General features: G+C 44.1%; 1 protein-coding gene across 4 annotated transcripts in view; it reads left to right on the top strand.

The window, feature by feature from the left end:
- Window positions 1-16,271, top strand: part of LOC148220044 (secretory carrier-associated membrane protein 1-like) — a 102,562-nt gene that overhangs the window by 70,088 nt on the left and 16,203 nt on the right. For 3 of the 4 annotated variants that reach the window (XM_088155708.1, XM_088155706.1, XM_088155709.1), the window contains 2 exons: window positions 10,375-10,534; window positions 15,988-16,089. In XM_088155708.1, the coding sequence (XP_088011834.1) occupies window positions 10,375-10,534; window positions 15,988-16,089 (262 nt within the window). The remainder of the gene's footprint in view (window positions 1-10,374; window positions 10,535-15,987; window positions 16,090-16,271) is intronic. The other variant, XM_088155707.1, reaches the window with a different exon arrangement.

The raw sequence follows: 16,271 nt of genomic DNA, 5'->3' as shown, positions 1-16,271 counted from the left end.
AAAGGCTCTCACGACTGCTGCCAGTTCAGCTACCTGGGGTGACCCTTCCACAAACTCAACATCAGCTTCCCAATGCTGAGTCTGAGGATCTCTCCAAGTCATCACCGACTTGTGGGATGCCCCAGATGCATCTGTGAACACTGTGAGAGCTTTGAGTGGTCTCCTACTCCTCTTCTCACGAGGAATGAGGTGGAATTCCTCATTAAACAGCTTGTGAGACGGGGCATGGACTGATATTTGTCCTCTGTAGCTGTCCAGGGCTAATTGGAGACTGGCATTGCTCTGGAGCAAATGCTCAAACATCTCTTTAGTCAATTTGTCAGGAGAGTTCTTTCCCTCCTCAGACAATTTAACAGGGAGGTGAATACATGTGAAGTCACAGCCAGCTAGTTCATACAGTCTGATCCTTGCTTTCCGAATCAGCTGAGCTATTAACTCTTGTGGCTTAGTGATAGTTTTGGATCTCTGGTGGGAGAGGAAGACCCACTCTATGATTAAGAGTGACTCTCTCTGCTCCTTGATCCATTGGAATATTAACCCGTGTAAGTGTGGCAGTTTTCCTAGGATAATGAATTTGAAGGGCAGCTCGGGTTGGTAACGGTGAGCTTGCCTCTCTCCTAAGGTCTTTTGTACCTTTTCAATTGCAGTCTTTGCCTCTGGGGTCAGTTCCCTGGGAGAAAGCAGCTCTCTGTCCCCTTTCAATAAATTGAAGAGAGGTTCTAGGTCCTCATTAGTGAGGCCTAACCAGGGCCTAACCCAATTCAATGACCCACACAGGGAATGGAGATCTGCTAAGGTTTTCGGATTACAATTAATTTCCAATTTCTGCGGAACAATGGTCCGTGCAGTGATTTCCAGGCCCAGGTACTTCCAAGGTGGCATCCTTTGGACTTTGTCCTCCTGCAATTCAAATCCAGCAGAGGTTAAAACTTTAACCACTAGGTCAAGTGTGTCCTGGAGTAGAGAGTTATCGGGTGCACACACTAGCACATCATCCATGTAATGAAGGATGATGGCCTCCCCTCTCTGGGCACGCACCTGGGACAGCAATGAGGCCACATGCCACTGGCAGATGGAGGGACTACATTTCATTCCCTGTGGCAGAACTTTCCAGTGGTAACGCTTCATTGGGGCCTCTCGATTGATGGTAGGAACCGAGAAGGCAAACCGTGGGGCATCCTCTGGGTGTAGGGGAATATGAAAGAAACAATCCTTGATGTCTAGAACAGCCAATTGCCAATCTCTGGGAAGCATTGTTGGAGAAGGCATTCCAGGTTGGAGAGACCCCATGTCTTCAATTACTTTGTTTATTTCCCGGAGGTCGTGGAGCAGCCTCCACTTGTCTTTCCCTGGTTTCTTTACCACAAAAATCGGGAAATTCCACGCACTTGTGGTCTCTTCTATGTGGCCTTTAGCCAATTGTTCCTCCACAAGCTCCTCAAGCGCCCTGAGCTTTTCCTTACTCATGGGCCACTGTGCTACCCACTTTGGGGTATCATCTAGCCATTTTAACTTTTGGGTAGGGCGCCCCACAGTGGCCGCTTCTAAAAATCCCGAGGAGTTTTAGGGATAATTAATTTTACCCCCCACTGTGACATGGTGTCTCTCCCCCATAGAGGGCATTTATAATCTGTAACAAATGGACGGATGCTAGCCAATTTTCCATCCGGCCCCTCAATTTGTACGATGCTTTTTGATATTTTTGCCAATTTGACTCCTCCTACACCCTGGATTCTGCCTGCCACAGGCTGAAGTTCCCAATGTGACGGCCACATCCTTTCAGGTATGATAGTCACATCAGCACCCGTGTCCAATACCCCCTCCACATGGAGGTGATCTGATCCACGGGTTAGGTTACATGCCAGAGAGGGCTTGTCCTCACCCACCACTTCTGCCCAGTAGACTTCAGGTGATTTTCCATCTACTGGGACCTCCTGTGGAACAGGAATGGCCTGGGCAAGGATTTGTCCCTCAGCCAGGTAATATGGTGGTAGAGGACATCGTGCCAGGAGAATGAGGCTAGTTATGCTTCCCTTGATGGTCATGGGAACCACCTCAATCTCTAGGGGTGTGTGTGCTGTGTCACCGACAACAAAGTACTCACTGTCCAGTTTCATGTGGTTTAACGTCACGTCCTGTGTACTGTTAGGTAAGTCCACTGTAATGACTGTCCAGTCAGGTGACCTGAAATGAAAACCTCTGGTAGTCACAAGCCTAAAACGGCCTAGTGGCTTCCAAACCTTGTTAACTGAACATTTGATATTTTCATTGACATACATCCCCACACCCTCTATCCCATCCTCCCCCTTTTTGTTTATGAAGAGAGACTCTTTTGCGAGTGTGGAGCCCGCAGTATTTATAGCCGAGCGCGCTATGGTGTTAATGGCGGGTACGCGCTGTACAGTTAGTTTTTTTGTTTGTTGGTTTTCTTCTGTTTCTGGTTGTGTGGACAGTCCCTGGCGAAGTGTCCTGGCTGCTTGCAGTGGAAGCAGATGATGTGCTGCAGTTGCTCTGGTGACACTGGTTGCTTCTTGGCTTCTGGTGTTACAGCTGCCACGGTCCTTGGGTGTGCCAGTCCTGGATTTCTTTCGTGTCCACTGAACAGTTCTGCTTTTCTGGCGCAAGCTTCAATCATCTGTGCTAAGCTAGGTGCTGGCTCCAGGGGAAGGCCAAGGATAACCCTACGGCAGGTTTCATTAGCATTCCTCTGAGCCATTTCTTTAATTAATTCAGCTTGTAATACTGGATCAGACACTTGTCTTTCTACTTGCATACGAAGGCGGTCCACAAACTGTAAGAAACTCTCAGAGGTAAACTGTTTAATGTTAATATAACTGCCTTTAGTATCTACTGTTGGTAATTGATTAAAGGCTTTTTCTGCAGCATTGCATATCTTATCTAAGACAGACTTAGATAGTACTCTGGTTTGGTTTTCAGGGCAATGCCAATCTTTTTCCCCACATAGGTGTTCATATGTGATATCATTATTATCAGCATCCTTTGCATTATCTGAGCTTTTTAAAAGCTCTTGTAAAAGCACTTTTAAAGATCTTTTCTATAGGCTTTCCCATAGATCATATTCGGAAGGAGTTAACAGACACCGGAAAAGCTCTTTGATATCATGTGGAACCAGTTCGTTTGAATTAAAAGTGGCTCTCATTATGCCTTTAAAGATTTCACTATTCCTACCAAATTCTCTCTGCACTTTACAAATTTCTTTTTTATCTTGATAGGAGAAAGGCTGATAACTTCTTTTTCCGTTTCTCTTACCAAGATAAACTACAGGAGCAACTGATGGTACATACTCTTTCTCCTGGTGCTGACTTTCAGGTTTGGGCATCCCCCCCCCACCGGGCCCAGGAGGCTGCCCACCCCCCCCCACCACGGGGGCACCATCCATTCCCCAGGGGCTGTGGGCTGATCCCTCCCCACCCCCACCCCCTCCGGCAGGGAACCCAGCAGGGGCTACATTGACCTCCCCCACCCTGCAGCAGCTTGGAGGGAAGGAATGTGAAACCGGAGAGGGGGAGGGGTGGTGGAATTCAGGATTGCAACACCTGTGGGCGGGGTCACCAGGTACCAGGCAGGACAGGGTCTTGGAGGGGGGAGGGGGCGGTGGAGCCGAGGGCAGGGAGGAGTTATGGGAGGGGACAGGCTTAGGGGCTGGGACCAGAGGGGGAAGGGGGTTGCGGGATGAAGGAGGAGACACGTGGCTGTCACCATATCGGCCCTCCCCCACTCCCTGAATCGCATGTCCAGTGCTATCTGGGACCCCAATCCTGACCTGTCCAGATACGGCCATGTGTTCGTGGCCAGCGGGGGAAGGGAACAAGGAAGGAGAGCTGATAATTTTAGAAAAATCGTTAGAACCGGGATACTGGGGAGGATTTGGGGTTTCAGCACAGTTACAGCCGTGCTGAGCATGCTGTATTTCCAAGGGAGACCCTAGGGTGCTTTCCAGGTTATGGTTATAGGGATTTTTGGAAAGGGAAGGTGAGCTTGAATCATTTTGCTGCTGCTGTTTGTTGTTTTCTGTCTGAATTAAAACTTTCCGAATTTGTAAGAATATCGGAAGGAATACAGAGGCAGTTTTATCTCCATTTTCTACTTTTGAAGTCAATAAATCCCCTATTTCATCCCAAAATGAAATCGAATTTACATTTTGCAATTCAAGGTCCGATATTTCAACAGACAGCCAGCTGGCAAAACGGGCTAGTTTTTTATTAGATATTAAAACATTTCCTGAACTTAGTATTTCTTTGAGTTGTTTTGTTATACTCTTTTGTAAAGCAGATTGCTGTATCCCCATAGTGTTAGCAATTTGCACTATATCTAGCCCACTACCGTTAAAACACAGGAAAGGAGTTAGTTGTTAAGACGTACACCACGGTTTTCAGGCTTTACTAGATGCGGAACCGATGTTAATTTCGCCGTTTTTTGTCAGCAAAACCTACGTGTGGCGCCCGCGCCGCTGTAGGGACCGCCCCCGCGCCGCAACAACCCGTAAAAACCGCAAAAACGGAAAAAACCCCCCCTGTGTCGCAGCTTTGAAACCGATCAAAGCTGCCTGCCTGCTGCGCCACGCCTGGGGTGGCCGCGTCCAGCCCCCCCCAGCCCCCGCGCCGCACCACGTGGCCGAGGGCTTCCAAGCCGCGCGCACTGCAAACACACCCGTGCCGCCTGTCCTTCCGAGGACGGCTCCGGGCCGGCAAAATGCCACCGGTGAGACCCCCCCGCGGAGCTCCGGGAACCACCCGCCGGAAAGGGACGCTTAACTCACCTTTTCTCTTGCAGGCAGACACGTCTGTGTACACGGTAGTGGATCTACGTCCTGAACCGACCTGTCTGGGATTGACAGGCTGCCGGTTCGTGCTGAAAAGTCTTCGAACTGCAGAAAATGCAGCTTAAAGAAATTTTAGCTAGTTGATCAGCTCCTATGCTGGTCGAATCCCGAAATTAGGGATCACAGCGAAACGTGGGTGCTTTAAAGAAACACGCACGTGGGGCGCCAACTGTTAGGGCTTCTTCTCGGCCGATTACAGAGTCTTTCACCTTCCACCGGTCTAGCTCAGGTGTTGGGGTGATATTCCTCTGGGCCTTAGCCACAAAGACGTAGATAAGATATCAAAAGAGGCTCTTTCCCCTGATAAAGTTACAGGTTTATTTCTCGTGGGTAGTGAGTGAAAAGGGAAGGGAAAAGAGCGGGGGAAGAGAGAGAAAAGAGGGGGAAGAACAGGGTAAAAGCGTGGGGGGGGAAAAGAGAACGGGGGAAGAGAAAAAAGGGGGGAAAAAGAAAGAGCGGGATAAGAGATCTGGGAAAAAAGAGATGCGGGAAAAGAGTGGGGGAAAAAATGCGGGAAAGAGAGGGGGGAAAAGAGAGTGCGGGAAAAGAGAGCGAGGTCAGCGGGTCCTGACCTTTTCTAGGGTCTGGAAAGGGGGGGCGGGGAGAAATTGGATCCCAGCCAGCTCTGTGTGGCCAGGAGGGTAGAGGGACCAAGATACAGGGCACAGCAGGGGTCACGGGATGTACCATTTACAATGTATCTAGGGAACGCAACACAACCCCCCAATGAACAAGGCTGGCAAACTGGTAACAATGGATGAGGAGAAGGCTGAGGTACTCAACAATGTTTTTGCCTCAGTCTTCAATGGTAACCTCTCTTCCTACACCTCTCGAGTGGATGGACAGCAGGATGGGGACTGGGGGAGCAAAGTCCCTCCCACTGTAAGTAAAGACCAGGTTCATGGCCACCTGAGGAACCTTAATATACATAAGTCTTTGGGACCTGATGAGATGCATCCCAGAGTCCCTAGGGAATTGGCTGATGTAGTTGCCAAGTCACGCTCCATGATATTCAAAAAGTCATGGCAGTCAGCTGAAGTCCCAGGTGACTGGAAAAAGGGAAACATTGCACCCATCTTTAAAAAGGATAGAAAGGAGGAGCCTGGGAACTACAAACCTGTCAGCCTCACCTCTGTGCCCTGGAAGATCACGGAACAGATCCTCCTAGTAGCTCTGCTAAGGCACATGGAGGACAGGGATGTGATTTGGGACAACCAGCACAGCTTCACAAAGGGCAAGTCCTGCCTGACCAACCTAGTGGCCTTCTATGATGGAGTGACTACATCAGTGAACAAGGGAAGGGCTACAGATGTAATTTGTCTGGACTTCTGTAAAGCCTTTGACACCGTCCCCTGCAACATCCTTCTTTCTAAATTGGAGAGAGATGAATTTCAGGGTAGACTATTTGGTGGATAAGGAGTTGGTTGGATGATTGCATGCAGAGAGTAGTGGTCAATGGCTTAAGTGTTTGGATGGAGATCAGTGAGAAGTGGTGTCCCTCAGGGGTCCATATTGGGTCCAGTAATGTTTAATATCTTTATCAGTGACATAGTGGGATCAAGTGCACCTGCAGCAAATTTGTATATGACATCAAGCTGAGTGGTGCAGTTGGCATGCCTTAGGGACAGGATGCCATCCAGAGGGACCTGGACAAGCTCAAGAAGTGAGCCCATGTGAACCTCATGAGGTTCAATGTTAAGGAAACATTCCTGTCTGACCATTCAGGAGGCACTCTGGGAGTTACATTTGCACCACCTGAGACTTTTAACTACTAGGACCTTCGCAGTGGGTGGTTCCAAGTGAACCAACAGGTGCCCTGCTTGACTCCCTACACACACCGCACTCAAACAGTCAGGCATGTTTCCTTTATGAGCTTAATCCTAAGTTTCGCATAGCAGCCTCAGATGTCTGATTCCTTTAAGTATTTTAATTGCGGTACGATGTATTCCTCCAGGGAGGAACCCCAACCAAAGGAATCACTGGGTTTTTATACACTTGCAGTCTGTGCACCCAGTCCAATGGTGATATTTAGGCTGGGGTCTTCTCATTGTTCATTGGCCCCTGCAGTCTCTGGATGAACAGACACCTAGCTGGCCAGAGCAGGTCTGTTTGCCCTGCTTGCAAAGGGTCAGCACCAGTCCATGGCTCATTGCTTAGGACTCCAGCCATTTCCTCCCACACAGGACACAATTTGCAGCTTGCATATGGAGCTGCCTGCACTACATGTATTCCTCAACATTCAGCAAGGCCAAGTTGTACTGATTTTGGCTGGGGTAGAGTTAATTTTCTTCACAGTAGCTAGTATGAAGATGTGTTTTAAATTTGTGCTGAAAACAGGGTTGAAAATAAAGACATGTTTCTGTTACTGCTGAGCAGGGCTTACATCGCGTCAAGGCCTTTTCTGCTCCTTGTACAGCCCCATCAGTGAGTAGGCTGGGGGTGCACAAGGAGTTGGGAGGAGACACAAATGGGACAGTTGATCCTAACTGACAAAATAGATATTCCATACCATATGGCATCATGTTTGGCATATAAAGCTGGGGGAAGAAGGAGTAAGGGGGAATATTCAGTTATGGTATTTGTCTTCCCAAGTAAATATTACGTATGATGGAGCCCTGCTTTCCTGGAGATGGATGAACACCTGCCTGATGATGGGAAGTGTGAATTAATTCCTTGTTTTGCTTTTCTTGTGCATGCAGCTTTTGCTTTCCCTATTAAACTGCCTTTATCTCAAACACATGAGTTTTCTAGCTTTTGCCCTTCTGATTCTCTTCCCCATCCCACCATGGGGGAGTGAGCAAGCAGTTGTATGGTGCTTAGTTGCCAGCTGGCGTTAAACCATGACACAAGTGAAAGGTCCTGTACCTGGGTTGGTGCAATCTCGGGTATCAGTACAGCCTGGGGGATGAAGGGATTGAGAGCAGTCCTGAAGAATAGGACTTGGTGGTATTAATGGATCAAAATCTGGACATGAGCCGGCAACTTGCACTCATAGCCCATAAAGCCAACTGGACTGCATCAAAAGAAGCGTCATCAGCAAGTCGATGGAGGTGATTCTTTTCCTCTATTCTCTCTTCCCACCTGGAGTACTGCATCCAGCTCTGGACTCCTCAGTTCAGGAAAGACATGGACCTGTTGGGGCAGGTCCAGAGAAGGGCCACAAAATTATCAGAGGGATGGGACACCTGCTAATTGCAGGGGGATTGGATAGATGATCTTTAAAGGTCCATTCTAACCCAAATCATTCTATGATTCTTCTGTTAACCTTAACCTCCAGTAAAATAACTAGAATGTTTATCTGAAGATAAATAATAAATCATTCCTATAAAGATCTGCTTGTCCACTCTCATTCATAAATATTTTATCCTGGTCTACAAGGATAGAAACTGTCCTCTGATATAGCAAAATCATTATTGAATCACTGGTTATCACTGAACAAAGACAGAAATTCATGTTAATTTTCTAAGTCTGACAGAATTAACTTTTGTGCCTGTTATGGTCCAGTTATTAAAGTTCTTAGAAATGCCTCTGCCCAAATTAAGGTGCAAACGAGACCATATGCCAGTGTCAATAGTATGGGTTTCATTTGATAGTAAACATGAGAGAGAGAAATAGAAAATTGGTGGGGGGACAGAAAGAGAGTGACAGAGACAGAATAAGGAAAAAATCACCATCCATGGATCTCAATGATGTTCCATTGATCATCTCCAGCTAGTCATCTTGGTGGTGAAAGTCCCTCCCAAAAAGCGTAGAATCCCATGAGTTAATATACACTCGTGCTAGGTAGGAAAACCCAGGCATCTCCAGGGCGGGGGAATTTACTATTGTTTCTTACAACAGACTCTGGGTTTGTTGCATCATGTGCAATCCTGTGGTGCAAGGCTACTCTGGGTGGCGTTTCGGGGGGGGTCTTTGATGGATTGTGACACCACCTCAGCTGCCTCTCAAGTGAATGTCCCATGGATATGGCCTGTGGGGTTGGGAGTTCCACAGCTGGGCCAGTTTGTGTGAGGATGGATGCTCACTGCATCTGACCAGAGGTTACACCTGAAACCTCCTCCTCCCCACCTTGTTTTGGGGGGAAGTCTATGTAAACCTGGCTTCTATGGGCTGTGGTCTCCCCCACCCCAAACTCAGCCAGGGAAGAATTTCTGCTGTGTTTGGCTTTCATGTGGATGCCTTCTTCTCCTTCAGCCTTGTTTGTTTTTCCCTAGACCTGAGGTGATTAAACAATAGTGTGTGCTCTTATCTAGGCAGCTTAATTCAAAGTCCAATGTTCTTCAGGGAGGCTTCTGTGGTTGTAGCTTCTTTATACAGTTTTGGCTATAATGGGCAAAGCTTCCTAACAATGTTTCAGGCATGAACCATTTCAGTCCCTGACAGTGCCAGATAGCATGAAAGTAGTAGTTGTAATGTTGTTTACTGTTGAGTGCGATGGCGCAGTATCTGAGACAGAAGATGCTACGCTCTGTAATCCATGTGACAAAAAGCCTTTATTCAGTTCTGACCTCGCTTTATATACCCATTTCAATGTTCCCGGGTAAACGTCTGTGATTGGCTCACAGATCAGGCTGCTCAGCCCGCTGACTAATAGCTCTCTGCAGCCAGAGCTGGAACTCATTGGATTAAATCCTTGTCTGTCTCCAATTCTGTCCTATCTCTGTTCTTTGGGGGCCTGCCTTTCAAGCCAGGCTGCCTCTCCTGTCTGTGGTTAGATTAATTGCCCAATACAAGCCAGCTTGCGCTGTGACAGCTTGCTATTGTTGTATCTTTTTTGATCCAAGAGATAAATATATTTGAAATAAACTGTGAGGTTGTAATGCCAATGCATTTTCTTTAGTAGAAATTCAGTAGTTAACCTGTAACAAGGTCTGCCAATGCAAAAATGTCGGTATTAAGAGCTGAGAACCAAAAAAGCAGATGTTTAGGACCAATAGTATAAGAAATATTTGAGTATTCAGTATGTATTAAAGAATCTAGAAGAGCTTCTTGCAGATCTTGTTTTATTGAGAAGCATTTTTACTTAGCTGATATTTTTGCTGTATTACACGTAAGACAAAGAGCTTTTCGTTAAAAGGGGGGGCATTGGAAAATTTTCCTTTTGTATTGTAATATTAAGGCTGACAGTCCTGCACTCATTTACTTGCCCCATTATAAGAGAAAATAAATAACTAACATGTTAAAAAAGTACAAATATCCAGTAATTACTGTAGAAGTAGCAGTTATTGCAGCTGTAAAAGCCTCTTTTTTCTTCATTTTAGGTTTGAAAATATTTTATGACTTTTTTTTTCTTGCTATATGTCTGATATTACTTGAATTTTAATGTTCCTTTCAGTTGTGAATATTTACTTTAACCTGAAACTTAGAAAACTATTAAAATCAGCATATTACTGAGAGATTATATTTATTTATTGTCAGCATGCTTATGTTTTGTTTGAAAATGCACAGTTTAAGTATTACTTTAACAATTGTAATAATTTATTATATGAACATAATTTAATTAAGATTTTTCTTTGCTTATGCTTCTACAGTCCATACAGTGACACTGTTTCTTAATATCTTTGGATGTTTGGCCTGGTTTTACATTGATGCTACAAGAGGGGTTGATTTTGGATTGAGTATCCTCTGGTTCTTGCTTTTTACCCCTTGTTCTTTTGTCTGCTGGTACAGACCACTTTATGGAGCTTTCAGGTAAGAACTTCAGCTTGACTTAAAATCTTTTAAAAAAAGACTTCACTTGTTGAAATGCATTAATATTCCAGATTTTTTTTGTTTATCATTAAGATAATCCTTTAATGTAATTTCATTAGAAACAAGTAGAACAATTTCCATTAATTCAATTGCTGTATCTGAAATGCTGATGGCAATAGTTAGGAATATCATAGAATATACTTTAAAATATTTTAAAACCATTAGCTCCTGAGAGCACTGAAAGTCCTGGAGTGGATCTGAAATGCTTGTACATCAATTCATAGTATGAGAAACAAGCAAGGTTAACTGGAAGCATCAGCTCCCAGAGCTATGATATCATTAGTATTAGTGGGACTTGGTGGAATGAGTCCCGCGACTGGGCTGCTGGAATGGAGAGCTACAGGCCGTTCAGGAGGGATAAGCAGAGCAGGCCAGGTGGAAGAGTTGCATTGTATGTAAGGGAGATGTTTGATTGTACAGCCCTTAGTGTTAGGGATGATGTGGTTGAGAGCCTCTGGGTGAGAATTAGGAGGATGGAAAACAAAGGAGATGTTTTAGGGGGTGTCTACTACTAATTGCCCAGCCAGGATGATAGCAGTGATGAGTTATTCTATAGGCGATTAGGAGAAATCTCTGGATTGGTAGCCCTTGTCCTTATGGGGAGATTTCAACTTCCCAGACATCAACTGGGAATACCATATTGCTGTGACAAGTAAGCATGGGAAATTCCTGAAGCTTGTGAAAGAACTTTTTAATACAAGGACTGAGGGAGCCCACTAGGAAAGATGCCCTCCTAGACTTGTTTGTGAATAGAGGAGGACTCATGGGAGATGTGATGGTTGGTGGTTGTCTTGGCCACAGTGACCATGAAATGGTTGAGTTTAAAATTTTCAGTGTAATGAGAAAAAATGTTAGCAGAGTTCTAAGCTATTCAGGGAGCTACCTAGCAGAGTTCCCTGATTTTGAGGGCTTATGAGTCCATGAATGTTGGTCAGTTTTTAAGAACCACCTTTTAAAAGTGCACGAGCAGGCAATTCCACTGTGTCAAAAGCCAAGCAAGTGAGGCAGAAGAACAGGGAGCTCCTTGTAGAACTCAAGAGGAAAAAGAAATGGTATGATCTCTGGAAGAAAGGTCAGGCTTAGCAGCAAAATTACCCAGCCATGGTTCTCATATGCAGGGAGAGGACATGAAATGCCAAAGCTGAGCTAGAATTGAAACTGAGCAGTGTTTTGTCAGACAAGAAGGGCTTTTTAAAGTACGCCAATAGCAAGAGGAGGGCTAAAGAAAACATTGGACTGCTACTTGATGATGATGGTCACTTGAATAATAGGGATAAAGAAAAAGCAGAGGCATAAAATGCTTTTATTGTCTTATTCATTAATAATACTGAGTCAGATGACTGTGAGTGTGGTAACAGTCATTTTCCATTTGTGGACACTGAAATTGTGAGGGACCAACTGTATCAATTGACTGTTCACAAGTCTGTAGGGCCTGATGGGGTCTGTGGGGCTCTGATCCACGGTATTGTAGGAGCTAGCAGATGTTATGGCAGGATCCCTCTCAGTAATCTACCAAAGATCTTGGGAGTCTGGGGAGGTCCCTGCTGACTGGAAGCTAGGCAATGCTATTCCAATTTACAAAAATGGCATGAGAGAAGACCCAGGGAACTACAGATGTGTTGTTAGTCTAGTCTCAGTACCTGGAAAATTATGGAGATTATACTGGGTGCTATTGAAAGGCATTTAAAGAACAATGAAATCATCAGGCACAATCAATGTGGGTTCACAATGGGAAAGTCCTGTTTAACTAATTTGATATCTTTCTATGATAAATGTCACTTGCCTAGTGGATGAAAGGAAGGCAGTGGATGTAGTTTTTCCTCTGTTTTAGTAAGACCATTGATACTGTCCCTCACAGTGTCCTTCTGGACAAGTTGTCCAACTGTGGGATGAGCAGGTTCACGGTGTGCTGGGTGAAGAACTGATGGAAGGGCAGAGCTCTACAGTTTGTAGTGAATGGAGCTACATTTGCCTATTGACTATTCACTAGCAGTATTCCTCAGGGTTCGATTCTAAAGCCAGTCAGTCCTGTTCAATATTTTTATCAATTATCTGGATGCAGGAGTTGAATGCACCATTAGCAAGTTTGCTGATGATACCAAACTGAGAGGGGCTGTTGTCTCTCTTGAGGAACAATACGCCTTGCAGAAGGATCTAGGTAGGTTGGAGCACCAGGCAACCATCAGTGGCATTAAATTTAACAAGTCCAAGTGCCAGATCCTGTACCTGGGACGATCATGCTGGGCACAAGTATAGATTGGGAGAGGAGTGTCTGGAAAGCAGCCCTGCAGAAAGGGATCTGGGGGTGCTGGTCAGCAGCAGGCTCAGTATAAGTCAGCAGTGAGCCCTGGCAGCCAAGAGGGCAGACCCCATCCTGGGGGACATCAAACACAGTAGAACCAGTTGGTCAGAAGAGGCGATGATCCTGCTGTATTCAGTGCTGGTGTGGCCTCACCTTGAGTACTGTGTGCAGTTGTGGGCCCCACAACTTAGAAGGATGTGAAAGTCCCTGAATGCATCCAGAGAAAGGCAACCAATCTGGTGAAAGGGCTGGAAGGAATGTCCTGTGAGGAGCAGCTGAGGACACTGACTGTCTAGTTTGGAGAAAAGGAAGCTGAGGAGTGACCTCATGGCTCTCTACAGCTTTCTGGGGAGGAGAAGTGGAGAGGGAGGTGCTGAGCTTTTCTCCCTGGCATCCAGTGACAGGACGCATGGGAATGGTTCAAAGCTGGGACAGGGGAGGTTCAGACTTGACATTAGGAAGCATTTCTTTACTGAGAGGGTGGTCAGACACTGAAACAGGCTTCCTAGAGAGGTGATCGATGTCCCAAGCCTGTCAGTGTTCAAGAGGCATTTGGACAATGCCCTTAATAACATGCTTTAGCTTTTGGTCAGCCCTGAAGTGGTTAGGCAGTTGGACTGGATGATCATTGTAGATCCCTTCCAACTGAAAATATTCTGTTCAATTCTATCTATAGCTTCTACCACTGACAGTATTTGTAGGAAATATTTAATTTTGTATTGAGCTGATAACAGTTTTAAGGAAAATTCTCATTAAATCTGTATCCCTTCATGGGCAGGTTAACAGTTAAGGGTGTCTTTAATATTTGGCTTCCTGAATGAACTTCATAAAACTCTAGACTTAAAAAATCTTATGTTGCTATGTGACCTGTAGTGTCTGTAATTGAAGTGGGCTGATATTCTTAAAAATGAGTAGATCTGGTATGTATTGATTAAATTCCAGTATTTTTCCTATTTTTTAGCAGTCTGGATTTTGAAAAAATTTACAAGCTTGACAGGTGGTATCTTAGTCTTGAAAAATAGAATGGTTGGTTTGAATGCAAAATTGAACTCTATTTTTTGTGAAAATCAGCATGTAGAGATTCTAAAATCCCATACTCTTGGAGTATTTTTTTTATTTCCTTTTCAGAGTGAAATGAATCGGGATGTTCTCAGTTTAAATGCACTAATTTCTAATTTTTTTAGAGATAGACTGATAGCCATAAATTGCAGTTGAGCATAACCTTTAGATTGAGATGTTTCTTTTTGCTAGCCAAGAAGCTATTGCTGTTGTCCTGGTTTAGGGCAAATTTGGGGGAAAACCTCCGGAAGGAGCCCCCAGAAAGCAAACCCCCATGACTTCTCCTCCCACCACCGGGTTCAGGAAGAATTTCCTCAGAGAGAAGTGGGAAAAAACCTGTTTATTTAACAAGCAAAACACTCCCCAGCACAAAAAAAAAAAAAAAAGAAAAAAAGAACAACACCAGATGACAAAAACTCTTTCACCGTTCTGAAGGGATGACAAACTCAGAAAGTCTCTCCGGTGAGTGGTCTCCCAGTTATCAGTCTCTGGCGCTGGGGATGACTGCTGCAGGTCACAAAATGCAGACTCCCGGTGTTTCTTGGGGTTTCCCAGGTCCCCATCTGGAACAGGTTCAGATGGTATTCAGGAAAGGGAAAGGAAAAAAACAGTCCAGGGAAAAGATTGGACTGCCTAGCTGAACTAACTAATAAGCAAAAGCAAGGGCAAAAGCAAAAAGTAGGAGCGAGAGCAAAGCCAAAGCAAGCAAGCAAGCAAAGCGTAGCCTCTCCTAAACACAGACCATGGGGGAGGTGAGCCGGCTGATAACAAGACAAAACAAAGCTTCACTTTCAGAGTCAGTCCTGAAAGCACAGAACATAATACCAAACATAAACAGAACACACGATTGGAGATACAAGCACCATAAGGTCATCCTAGGACAGCTGTACCAACACATCTTTGAGGAATTGTATAGTCTAACTTGCATTTGCTTGTACACTAAATTCTTACATTCTTAAGGCTAAAAAATTAGAAGAGTATTTTTAATTGACTAGTCTAACTTTTGTTGATGACTTTGGTTACAATGTGGGTACAAATTGAGATAAATTAAAAATACAGAGTTGCCAGTATTTTAAAATTATACTATTTCATTTTCATCATAAATATTGCATGCTCTCTCTTAGTAGTGTTCTTTTAAATGAAATTATTATTCCTGATTTGGTGGAGTTCAGTGCCATGTTATTTGTCATGGTTTTAGATTTAGTAAATCCTTAGCATTTCTTAGTGAATATTTGTTGTTTGGTAAAGGAAAACTACTACTTGCATATTTAATTTTCAATCATGTGTTCAGCTGAAATAGGGTGAACTTGTTGAATAAATAGAAAATAACAAATTCCCTTCTGCAGAAAACCTATTACTGTCAAATTCTTGTTCAGTGACTTAAGTGATCTTTAGTTCCTTTAAAAATTTGGTAGAAAGCATATCATGTAGTCATTAGTTTTCATAGTAATACATTGAGGTCTTTGAGATTCTGCCTGTATGTATATATCTGGGGTTTTTTTACAGGCTTTTTGTCAGGCTAACATTTTAGTAATTTAAACAGCAAACATATCTTGTATATTTTGTTTTTAAACAGCAACTGCTTCAGTATTCTGACCCACATTGTGTTTCAGTAATTCCATAATAGTTTTTATTGCTTCTTACAAGTAAAATATTTTCTTCCCATCATGCCAGCACTGTGAACTTCAGTCTAAAAGTGGACTTCTGTTCTTTATGCATTGTAGCACAAGTTGTATGTTTAGTCTAAGAGGCCCTGCTGTGTGCTGAACAGAACACTAAGGATAGTATCTTACTGTTATTCTCACCTCTGTGAGAGGTGCAAATGGCAAAAGTACTATATTAAAGAAGTAGCAATAGCTCATAAACACTCTACAAAACCACAGAATTACTTGTATTTCAAGTCACCATCAATATAATATAAAAGCAGTTTTCCTTTAGTTAATGCAGAAAAAAAAATTAGATTGGTACTACAATATTTGTAAAAAATAACAAATTTCCTGGCTGCTTTCATTTCCCCCCCCCCCTCTTTCAGGAGTGACAGTTCATTCAGGTTCTTTGTATTCTTCTTTGTATATATCTGTCAGTTTGCTGTACATGTACTTCAAGCTGCAGGATTTCAAAGATGGGGAAACTGGTGAGTATTCTGTTTTCTGTAGCATTGTACTGTCTGTAAGACACTCATATTTGATATAGCAACTGCAAACCAGTCTATGTTTTTAAAAGAAAAAATAATCTTGTGTTCACTGGATTTCTTACATTTAGCACTCCAAAAAGCATTTTTTGAGTGCTCTTAGCTAGAAAAAGTATCCCAAGAGT

The sequence above is a fragment of the Sturnus vulgaris genome, chromosome W (genome assembly GCF_052056855.1).
Source record: "Sturnus vulgaris isolate bStuVul1 chromosome W, bStuVul1.hap1, whole genome shotgun sequence".
NCBI lineage: Eukaryota > Metazoa > Chordata > Aves > Passeriformes > Sturnidae > Sturnus > Sturnus vulgaris.
The sequence above is the reverse complement of the archived record's forward strand: the minus strand, read 5'-3'. Positions and strand labels throughout refer to the sequence as shown.